A 12,161-nucleotide genomic window follows, 5' to 3' on the forward strand; every position below is an offset into this window, starting at 1 on the left:
GCTTATAGCTAAGAATAAAATGTTAACGCTTTCTCTTTAAAGGCACAACACAAAGCTACTGAACAGTAAGATGCTACACTAGTGTTAAATCAGCACACAGCCAAGAGTTAAGTACTTACAGATGCTGTATCTACACTTTGACACAGAATATTTTACAGCCTATAAAAAAATCTAATTTTACAGTGTTTTGTATAAGGACCAAACCAAATAAAATAAAATATAAACCCAGCCAATATTTGACTGGTTTTTCTTTCACAAACTGATTTACACACATTAAATTCAAACAGCAAAAAAGTTACATCGTAACAAGAAAATGACATGTGAATATACAATATGAAATGCTCACACAGCAGTTCAATGGCTAGCACTGTCCCCTCACAGCAAGAAGGTCCTGGGTTTGAATTGACAGGACCTTCCTGTAAGCAGACAAACTACAGAAGTGATAAAAAGATAAGCGAACAGAGTAAACCACATAAACTAAGAAAAACATTAAAAAGCATAAGAACTTTTTTTTTCGATGAATTTGGGAAAACTTCCCGCTGGCCCTTGAAAATTTGCACATGTCCCTCAAATGCTATTTTCTGAGCACTGAAAAAGAAAGAAAAGTGTTTAAAATTACAGTTAGGTCCATAATTTGTTGGATAAAGAAACAATTTATGTACTTTTGCTCCTGCACACCACTACCACCACATAAATCAAATAATCAAGATGTGACTGAGGCTCAAGCCTTCAGGTTTAATTCAGGGGGTTTAACAAAAAGTTTGCATTAACTGTTTTGGTATTGCATTTTTTTTTTTTTTTGCGCAGTCCCCCATTTTTTTAGAGGTTCAAAAAGTAATTGGACAATTGGCGATCATCTAGTTTCATCACTAGATGAGCCCTGTTCCATTTCAATTTCATGACATGTGACACAGTCATTATATCTAAAGTTGATTCAAAGTCTCAACATTTGTATTTTATAACTCTTCACTGTTTTTACATAATGAGGCCCAAAGAGATGTTCATACTAGTGAAGTATCCAGAAACACCAAAATACACCTATCAGAGAGATGGCAGAAACTTTAGGAGTAAAGTTTCTGCCATCTGCCATTTACGGTAACTAGCATTTGTTGCTGCTGTCACACCTGAAAAAGCATCACTAAAAGACGTTAATTACTTAGGCTGCCATTTTCAGAGGCTCCAATGTATGAAAATGTAAACCCCTCTGAATTATAGCTGCCAGTCTGATCATCTTGATTGTCTAATTCAAAAAATACTGGAGTTATGTACGGAGGCACGGTTACAGTTTGTCCAATGAATTACTGGATCCAACTGGATCCATCCATCCATACAACATCAAACAAAAATGACCTTACATAAACCCACGTATTTCAGCTACGTTTATATGTCAATTAAAACATTCAAAGACCAAAGTTAGAAGCAACATTTCTCTCATCCAGAACACAGAGCCTGTCTGGGCAACAAGATGCAAACAAAAACTACCCACAGCTCATCACCGAGTCCTGCTGCTCTCTCACTGTTGCTGCCATTCACTGAGCAGTAGGTAGAGACAGGTCAACAGTGTGACAGCAGTAGAGTTGTTGGCAGGCTTTTTAACAGGCCTTCAGATGAATATCTAAATCCCAAATTTTAAATCCTACTACCTATCCAGAGAATGGATAGATGAAACTAGTGTCCAGCCCAAAGAATTAGGACATAAAATTTTGGAGTAGCCAAAAGGAAACTGCCTACTTCACTGGTTAAAGAACATAACCACTTTACAGCCTAACCCTTACTATGAGCTCCTTTCTGAAAAACAAGCCCACAGAAATCAGTTGACTGGCTGTCAGAACTGTCGACAAGCATCACAACTCAATATACGAGTACGCTTAAACTACCTCTACTGCTATGAGGATGATGAGGCTGAGGAAGATGATGCGGCAGTGGCTGCAGCATGTGGCTGAGAGTCTATGAGGTCCATGTCTTCGTCTTCGTTGACTCCGCAGGTGTCGACCACACAAATCAGGCAGCTTGTGACGGGAAAAGCTCGCACCTTGTTGCAAGTCACCCACCTGAGCGAAGAAGAAAATCAGAATATTTCGATTCAGCGTTTAAACAAGTTACTACTTAACTGTATAGATTTACAGCCTGCGTTGCCCAGGTGACTGAATTGAACAATGTTTTGTGAAGAAATGCAACTCAAATGGTTTGACAGCATGTTTATGAGTATTTTTTTACTAGTATGATTATTAGCTAATACGCTATTACACCTATTAGCAATATATACCCAGCTACAGTAACCACCAAAAACAACTAAGGAATTAATGAATGAAATAGCCAGACCTGAAAATTTAATGAAAATGTCAATGAAGAAGGTGGTCATGCGGTGTTCACATACTACTGATAAAGACTCTTCAGCAGTATCAATCAAATTGTATTATTTGGGTAGTATTCAGTTAATAACCCAACCTGTCAGTATCAGTGTGGTATTCCAGGGCGTGTCCAAGGCGTCCCACTCCTTGGAATCCTGCCAGCACATAGATGATATCACCAACTGCCGCACACTTCACAGTTACACCTCGCCACGGCATAGGTGAAGCGCCACGCCACTCGTTAGTTGCAATATCATAGTATTCAACCGAGTCCAGTCCACCTAGAAACACACACACAGACAGTTGTGCATATGATTGCATATTAGGGCCACTGAAGGTAGGAAAAAAATGACGGGGAGTGGATGGGCGGTATAAAAATCTGGGGGGACGATGAATTACCTATTGCTCCCTGCCCTCCAACAGCATATATCCTGTTGTTTACAACCACCAGTCCGTGGTTCTTCCTGGCCTCTCTCATCCCACATAACTCCCTCCATCTGTGAAAGGCAAAAATTGAGTGGAACAGGCCAATGGCACTTTAAATGGGCACATTAAGAAGCGTTGTATGTTAAATGTTTGTTGACTCACTGTTGCGTGTTGGGGTCGTAGACCTCACAGTTGTTGAGCACTCTGCCAGAGACATTGTTCCCCACCGTTCCTCCACAAACATAAATGAGCCCGTTGGCCTCCACGGATCCATGGCTGCAGCGCGCCATCAGCATACTTGTTTTAATCTGCCATGACTCTGTCCTGGTGTCGTAGCATTCGAAAAGGTCCAGGGCTGAGCTGCCTGTAGGCACATGTTGGTGGTCGGTCAACCGTGAAGAAATCATTATCTATGCTTTAACAAGACATCTTTACTATTTAAATGTTCCTACTTTTTTAGAGAATGTAATAATAGTAGCACAAACCAGCTTACTTTCCCCATCACATGTCTGCATCTCTTTGGGTAGTTGCACAAGATCCCAGAGTCTCTCATTTTTAAATCTTTTCTCCCCTCACTTCATGCTTACCTACTTCTGATCCCCCAGATGTATAGATCTTTCCCTGGGCAGCGCAGGCAGCCAGACTGTCGCGAGGTGTGGGTGGACCCAGCTTGGAGTACCAGCTGTCCTTCAGGACGTTGTAGCAGTCCATACGCTTGATGGGAAAGAGCTGTGAGCCACCCAAAATGTAAACCACATTGTCCCAGAAGATAGCTGTGGCGTCACGGCGCTTTTCAAAGGGGCAGCGGATGTCAGTCCAGCTAGAGTCCTGTATGGAAAACCATTGTAAACATTCCCAAATATGATTTCAACAGACCTGACTAAACTCAAGTCTCATAGAGTGTTTTGTGAACCAAAGAACAGATTAGGTGCCTGTAAAATTAAAACCTTAAAAAAAACAAAAACAAACAATCTTATCTTTAGCTTATTAATTATACTGTAATATTCAAGAGCACATATCTGCACTCCCTTTAATTGTTCTTTGGTGTGATTGCCCCTGTGACTATAACTCATTAGCATTTGCAGCCCGGTACCTTCGGGTTAAAGTAGCGGCAGGACTGAGGCTGTGAGCCGCCAAACAGAGCAATGCGGTAGTCGTGCTTCTTGCGTCGTGGCCGACTGCTCTCTCCCAGGTCTTCACGGTCTTCCAGGGAGAGCAAGTGGTAACGCATCCCACCTTGGAGAAAAGCACTGGTTATTTTGTTTTGTGTGCGTGCTCAAGTAAAGCGAGCAGCCCTTTGAGGTAATGAAATACCCAATATATGTTATACATCTATCTTTTGCTATCATAATAATGTCGAATGTAGATCATTTAGATTAAGATTCAGCACTTCTACGACTCCAGGGCAAGTCTTTCAAGTATTTCACATTTTGTTTTAGAGGGTGTTAGACTTGGATAAAATTGGAGTGAATTTATTTTCCACAATTAATCAAAATGCAATAATCCACAATGACAAAGTAAAAGGAAAGAGTTACGAAATTTCCCATTTACCGAAGTATTCAGATCCCGTATTATGAGCTCTGGTGCAATCTACCTGTTAGTGGTTTATACAGTTTAACTCGTCCCTCTACAACCAATATAATAATTGGACTGGACACAATTACTAAAGACTCACACCCGTCTGAAAACAAAGAGGTGAAGTTGAGTTGAACTTTCCGCAGACCTGTGAGACAGGACTGTGCCAAAGTATAGATCTGGGGATGGATTACAAATATTTTTAAAGCACTAAAAGCAGCCTCAGCCATGCTTAAATTGAAGAAATTTGGAATAACTAACAGGCTTCCTGAGTAATGTGAAACAGAGCGTCTTAGTTAAACAGGTGGCTAAGACCTCAAGAGTAGGCCTGCAGGGAGTTCACCAAAAAGCACCAGATACAGTAAGTGCAGTGTTTTGGGGAAAGAAGTCACTGAGCAACTAACCTTCTGAACAATTCTGCTGAGAAAAATTAGAGAAACTTCCAAAAGCAAGGGCTCTAGGATAATTCCAAGTAGACTGGACCCAAGGGTGCCGCACGAGAAGTCTAAATACTTACATATAAATGAGATATTACTCTTTTAATGCATTTATAAAACATCCTTAAAACCTTTTTTTTGCCAGTGTGAACTGCTTGTGCTTTTTTTGTCCATCGACATGAACGAGACAGTTACCGGTAACTTTGTCTGCTCATTTTGTTCACTTGAAATGTAGAATTTGTACATGCGTGCACGTGTTTTTGACTCTTCCTGCTCACCGATGACCATCTTGAGGCACTGTGGATTGTCCTGGATGAGGGGCTCGGCCTGGACAGTCTTGGAGAGGAATGTTTTGGAAACCAGTGGAAAGCGAACACACCCCAACACCTCCACCATGTACTGCTTTCTGTTACACACATCATACTTCAGCCAGCGCACTGCAGCATCATAAATCTGAGCACAACGCAACAGAAGAACATGTTAACAAATTTTTGGTGACAGACGTCTTCTTTGGCACAAATATATTTAAAGGATGTATACACGCGTACCTGGGCCTCAGCACGGACGGTGAGTTTGTCCTGGTGCAGCAGATGTGTGAGCTGCGCAACATCCAGTTGCAGAAATTCATCCAATTTATAGACTTCAGTGAAGTGAATCTGAAAAAAATCATCTGCAGCCACCTTCAGCTCTGGACAGTCCATGCAGTCTGCAAGGGCTGAAATGCCTACAGGAGAACAGAACAAGAGTAAGTAAATATCATGTGTAACACAAATGGAAGGTCTGTATTTGTATTTGTGCAATCACCTAGGCAGTTTGTTGCATCAATCTGTCCTTTAAGGAATTCCACACACATCCTCTTCACAGGTTCAATCTGATACTGATTGGCTGCATCCAGCAGTGACTGGACATTACTGCTGTTCACGGAGATTCTGACACACACACAAACAAAAAACAAACATGCCTCTCTCAATAAAAATGCTTCTGTTTTTTTTATCTGTAATAATTAATTTGATACACAATTCTTACCTTGCAGTGTAGATAAATTCAATCAGCAGCTCAATAATCTCAGGCTCAGCACTCCTGAGCTCCACCTCGTGGGACATTGACTCCATCATTCTGGCTAGAAGTGAAGAAAATATAACAAACACAAATATAACAAGTGTACTAGCACTATATGACAACATCACTGTCGGTGTGTCAAGATGGGAAGCAGTAATAAATAGATTATGCATAAAAATACATAGTAATCGTTATAGGGGTGGTTATAAACTTTCAGCTTTTGTGCCATCTTTATTGAGAAACACACAATCAATGTAATTACTTAAATAGACTAATTCCTATGTTTGCCTTTATTAGATTAGGAGTGGGCAGATGACACTAAGTAAAATATTCAGTTTTTCTGCAGTGAGGACACAGCCTTTGGGGTGTGGAGATGCAGTACATGCTCGCCTGGCATATACTTTTACATTTAAATTTCTTTCCTTTTGCTCATTCAACTTTTAAAAGCCAAAAACAGGAATCCACAATTCTCATTATTTATGCAACATACATCTGCATCTACTACCTTCTAAAATATAATAAGAAATCACACTCTTGCTCCCCCAATATGCCGCCATTGGTCTTGATTTGTGTTTGTCAGACTTACTGGTGAACATGAGGCTAAAGAAGTGGCTGGCAGCAGCAAGCACCACTCGGTGGGCTGGGAAGTGCTTTCCCTGAACCACCAGGGTCACATCACAGAGAGTACCCTGCAAATCACACGCAGTAATCAGGTGTCAGAACAGAGGAAATGCCTAATGTAAAGCCCTCTTAAAGATATTCAGCCTGGTACTTTTGGTTCGTGTTCCCTCTCTCTCTCCCGCACACACACTCACACCTGTTTTCTCAAATTGTTCATGACTCCCATGATGCTGGACAGTTGCCTGTACTCCTCTTTGGTGGCACACTTTCTCTCGCCCTTCTTTTTTGAGCTTGACGCCTTCTCTGGAGAAGCCATCCCCGTCATGTCAGTCTGACTACTTGACGGAAAACGAAGGAAAAAATGAAGGATTTTGGCACCAACGCTAACAGTATGACTACAGCGTACAGCTGTAGTCTCTTTGTTGTCGCTTAGCTACAGGCAGTTTGCCTGCAAACCCCGACAGCAGCTTGTTGTGAATGTATGAATTTAAAGGCCGACAACTTCACGGCGGCTTCTACATATGGATAAATTAATTTGTCTGCCAGGGGTTAAAAAACAAAACAAATAAGCACAACGTGTTAGCTTAATTGTTCATTCGTGTAGCTAGAACTCAATTTTTTTCTGGTTGTTGTGATGCTCTTCTTCTGCTTCTTCTTTTTCCGTCTTTTTCGCCTTCTTCTGTGGTCTGCACAGAATGTCGTAATGCTGCCCCCTGTAGCCTGGACATAAATTGTATTACAACTCTGAGACCAAGAAGAGTTGTGAAATAAGCCCAGCAGTTCCCTTTGGTTTTCATAAACAGCAGGTGTGAATAAAACATAAAAGTTTCTCTATAGCTCTATAGTACAGTTGGGATACAGCTAATTTCACCTGGATGAATAATATGTCAGTGTCTCCGAGTGACTGTAGAAAAGGCTGTTTCTTACAGTCATCGGTGTCTCCAGAATAGGTGGGACGATATCAATTCAATTCAATTCAATTCAATCTTTATTGGCAGACTACATGTCCATAAAAACAAGACAAGAAACACACACACACACACACAACTCCCCCCCCCCCCCCCCCCCACACACACACAACACAAGGTATACCATTAAATATATATATGTATATAAATAAGTATATAAAGCATTTGTAAAAATATAAAACCATAATATACATAAAACACAATTACTTAAAATAAATCAATAAATACACAAACACTTTAACCAGTGCTTTCTGAGACTGGATGAGTAACGGGAACCACTCACTGTCGGATCTGTAAGTGCTAAAATTATACTGTTACTCGAACCATCCAGTCGTTCTCTAAAACTGAACATTAACTTTCTTAAAAGTGCTTTAAAAGTCCAGACACCCACAGCTACAAACATCTGACTGGCACTACCACTTCTAGGTATCCTGCAAAGGATTCTCATCGCATCATTATATGCAACATGCAGCTTCTGCATGCTACATTGTTTGTAGGATGACCACAAGGGGGCAGTATATAGCGGTGTGCAATACGCTTTAAACAAAGCCACTTTAACTGGAAGTGAACAAAAGCTGAATTTGCGTGCAATGGTATTTGCCTGCACATAGAGCTTACATCGTTGTCTGTATATGTCATCATCATCATTCATTTGCTCAGTAATAAAGTGACCGAGGTATTTCACCTTTTTATGAACTTCAAGAGTTTTTTGTGCCAGTTTAAACAAAGGGAAATTTAGCTGTTTATCCTGCTTGGTTCTACATATCAAAACAGCACTTTTAGCAGCATTGTACTCAATGTCATATTGCACACCATATTCAGTACAGACATTAAGAAGATCCTGTAACCCAGCACTGCTTGGACTAAAAACAACCAGGTCATCTGCATACATGAGATGATTTATCAGTGTTTTACCTAATATACACCCAGTGTTACAGGCTCTCAGCTGTATGGACAAATCATCGACATATAAATTAAATAAAATTGGAGACAAAATCCCACCCTGTCTGACACCATTGCTGACACCAAAGGGGGCAGAAATACTGCTTCCCCATTTAACCTGCATGTTCTGATGAGCGTACCAGTAAGAGAGAATCCTCACAATGTATTGAGGAACTCCCCGTGTCTTCAATTTATCAAAAAGTTTTCTGTGGTTCACTCGATCAAAAGCCTTAGAGGCATCAATGAAACACATGAGGACAGATGAATTTTTAGCCCTATACAACCTGACTATTTCCTTGAGTGCATATATGCACATGTCAGTGCCGTGCTTTGGTTTAAAGCCAAACTGATTATCCAGAGAAGAGATGAACACACTAACTCTATCAAACAGGATTCTTTCTAACACCTTAGATAAAATACTGGCTAGTGCAATCGGCCTGTAATTATCCAAACAGCTCACTTTTGCAGCTTTGTCTTTCATAACTGGTACCAGTAAAATACACAGCATTGATATATATAGGTTATAATAGGTTGTGGACTAATTATAATATAGGGGTTTTTTTTTTAGTCAGGGTGTTTGTTTACTGCACTAGTTATTGCTCTGGTTGGACTTTAGCTGTATATTAACTGTATATTTCTGCGAACTCTGTTATTCAGAACAAAACTGTAGTTTTATATCCTATCGGACAGGCATATCAAAGCTGCTTCAGCTTTGCGGCATGCAAAGCACCGCAAAGCGCATGCGCTGTAGTAGCTCACCTGTCGTTGCACCTGTTGAATTCTTATCTGTACAACAATGTAAAATACAAAACCAGGAAGCTTTTCTTTCCTCGACTCTCATGACGCTGACGTCACGGAGAATGCGGACTACAATTGCCTTGTTAGAAATAAGTGACCTGAAAACAAACTGAGAGGCCACAGAGCCGCAGAAAATGTTCCGTTTATGCTGTTGCTGCTTCTCTGGCGATAACTCCAACAACAATGAGGTATGTGTTTATGCGCTGCACTGGGTTTTATGGTGTCTTTATAAGAGCGTAAAGTGGCTTCCTTAGAGTTTAGCAAGGAAACTATACAGCTTCGCTTCGCTCGATTTTTCCATTGCAAGTAAAATGATGGGATCCTCTTAACTGCTGTAATGTAGCATTACTGGGTCTTCACCTAATAATCTACTTTTGTTGGGGATTTGAAACATAATTATTATAATATTGAAGCTGAGTTTATGATCACATCGTTGCACTGGTACACGTGATCAAATATGCCTAATATTTGTGGCACAAGAAGAAGAAAAGAAAAACACTATGTAAATAAAACCAACTTTCGCTGTTTCAGAGACGGCCTCTCCTGGATTCCCGACGCTCTGAAGTCAATAGTGCTGAATCCGCCAGGCTGAGCCGTTCATCAGCGGACAGCGGCAAGTCATCTCAGACTTTTTTTTAATACTTATAAAAATGACAGATGAATTTGATCCACCTGTTTTTCTTGCTGTGTTACTCGTGCTTTCTTTTTTCTTTTTTTCTACTCAGATGCACAGACTGTGAGACGGATTGGACGGCTGGTGATGAGGCGAGTGTGCGTGCCTGAGCTGGATCAGAGGTTTTTGGAGATGGCTGAGACCTTCAACAAGCAGCAGGAAGGCTACGAGGCCATGGTGCAGCATATAAGAAACCTCCAGCAGAGCTGTGACTGTTCCCATGATGACACCCTTGCTTTTGTTCAGTGTTTGGGGAAGATTAGAGAGGAGCAGGGTGAGTGACACATACTTTTTAACACACGCTTCATGGTAGCTGATGCCTCACTCCCTCCCCCATTTTTTAAAAACTCATGTACTTCCAGAACCAACATACCAGGTCTCTCTTAAGATGAAGGGCTACGACTTCTTCCTCAGTGCGGTTCCTGTGTGGTCTGAGGGCGCAGGTGAGGGGAAACCGCTTCCTCCACGTCTGCAGAGGGCTCAGAACGAACTGAAGGGTGCTTCTGACAGCACCAGGATGACCATTTCAAAGGGGACCACCCTTCAAGAGCTTATCGGCTGGTTGCTCCGTAGCCATGATAAAATGGCTGAGCAAGTGAAGAAGGCAGCAGAAACTTACCAAGACCAAGGGAGACTTAGTGAGAACCTGGAGGAGAACATGAGGGAAGTGAGGAGGGCCAAAGAGTTGTCTCAAGGATACAGACAACAGGCCACGGCAGTTCTCACTGAGGCTGCACAGATAGCAGGGGCTCAACTGTAGTGCACATATCTTTCTAAAAGTTTTGTTTTAACCGACAGCAATGCGGAAGTACAGCATTTCCATGGGTTATCTCCATAAATATCCCCACCAATCGTATCAAGACTGTCATATCTCCTTTTATTATTTGATTATAATAGAAACGTATTCTAACACTTTAAATAGGTTTAAAGTGGTTTTTTTTATTTTGCGTCATTACATTCTGTCATATGTATTGTTAGAGTGGTAGATGCTCATACTTAACCTGGTTTAAGGTTCTAATAATGAACTCTCGATGTGTGTAACTGTGTAAAAGCCAAAAGCTCAAGCTTCAAACTGTGTTAAATATTCCATTTTAGAATTTTTTTTCTTTTAGATTTAGCTTTGATGATGTTCTTCAATGTAAATTGTGAAGACTTTGAATATATCTGTGTATCTACAGTGCATAATGCCATCAAAGGTTTCAGAGAATCTGGACAAATCTCTGTGCACAAGAGACAAGGCTGAAAATCTGAATGCACGGGATTAAACGCACAGTCCTGTCATGGAAATCACTACATGGGCTCATGAAACACTTCTAGAAATTATTGTCTGTAAACATGCGTTGCCATGTCATTCACAAATTTAAGTTAAAGGCGTATCATGCAAAGAAGAAGCCATATGTGAACATGATCAAAAAACCCTGCTGTCTTCCCTGAGGCACTTAACCTGGACTGAGGCAATGTGGTCAGACAAATCAAATCAAAAACAGGAAAGCTCCATCCTCTGGACTAAAGAGACAATTGTTACCAGTGCTCAGTTCAAAAGTCTGCATCTCTGGTGGTATGAGGATGTATGAGTGCTGTGGAATTGGCAACTTGTGCAGTTGAAAATGAGCACTGCAGGTCCCCTTTTCTCGAATACATGTAATTTCCCTAGCCAACATTAGGGGGCAATGCCGCTTCACTTTTATCTAACAACCGCTCATCGTTTCATCCTCATCAGACTTTTAGAAATAGCACCGCAATGACAAAGCTTGTCTGAACTCCAGAATTAAATTTATAAACGTGCCACTACTTTGTGTGTGTGTGTGACTTTTACCAGAATAGGTTCACTGATTTCTGCGAAGCTTTCCCACAACTCTGCCTGGACTCTGCTTTAACAGATTGCGAACTTCATGGCTGGTATGTTTCCCAGACATGACAGAGCTGACATGATATGACATGAAAGCTCACTGCAACAGCAGCTGAAAACTAAACTGGAGGTTTGTCGTGATTGTGCGTGGGATGTTTTACTGTTTCAATATACAGACTTCTATTAACTGATTAAAAACCGCAACTTTCCCACTGTTATTAACCTAAAAGCCCACCAACACATGGTCATATGCCATGTTGATAATTAATTTCCAAAAATCCATTGTTCTAAAGGCTATTGTCACATGGTCATTTATTGTTTACCAGAGAGGGACAGTTTTGGAGCAGTGTTTCTGTCTTTGGCTTTGGATTAATTAGGTGTAAAGTGTGATGTAAAAGAGAAGCAACACCAACACTTCCTTTTTTATGAAAATACTCGGCAAATAAAAAGAACGAGGATCAA

At 40.9% G+C, this 12,161-nt stretch overlaps 2 protein-coding genes across 3 annotated transcripts; one reads left to right on the forward strand and one right to left on the reverse strand.

Annotated features, from left to right (window-relative positions):
• Positions 1-1,885: 1,885 nt before the first annotated feature.
• klhl7 (kelch-like family member 7) lies at positions 1,886-6,794 on the reverse strand. The gene is made up of 12 exons (XM_085346131.1): positions 6,666-6,794; positions 6,435-6,537; positions 5,816-5,909; positions 5,594-5,718; positions 5,338-5,513; positions 5,068-5,242; positions 3,871-4,013; positions 3,365-3,605; positions 2,940-3,141; positions 2,751-2,848; positions 2,449-2,632; positions 1,886-2,051 (listed from the first exon to the last, which is right to left on the reverse strand). Exons 1-12 carry the CDS (start codon positions 6,792-6,794, stop codon positions 1,886-1,888), a joined length of 1,836 nt encoding a protein of 611 aa, XP_085202257.1.
• A 2,517-nt stretch (positions 6,795-9,311) lies between these two features.
• On the forward strand, positions 9,312-10,610 carry LOC146609849 (uncharacterized). 2 transcript variants are annotated; one of them, XM_085346940.1, is made up of 4 exons: positions 9,312-9,365; positions 9,709-9,790; positions 9,903-10,124; positions 10,213-10,610. In XM_085346940.1, the coding sequence occupies exons 1-4, from the start codon at positions 9,312-9,314 to the stop codon at positions 10,608-10,610; spliced, it is 756 nt and encodes a 251-aa protein (XP_085203066.1). The 2 variants fall into 2 exon arrangements, with proteins under 2 accessions (XP_085203066.1, XP_085203067.1); XM_085346941.1 differs by having other exon boundaries at positions 9,709-9,787.
• Positions 10,611-12,161: the final 1,551 nt, after the last annotated feature.

Source organism: Diplotaxodon limnothrissa, linkage group LG22, assembly GCF_057381915.1.
Source record: "Diplotaxodon limnothrissa isolate DT_005_m linkage group LG22, D_limnothrissa_male_GT1.1, whole genome shotgun sequence".
NCBI classification, from domain to species: domain Eukaryota; kingdom Metazoa; phylum Chordata; class Actinopteri; order Cichliformes; family Cichlidae; genus Diplotaxodon; species Diplotaxodon limnothrissa.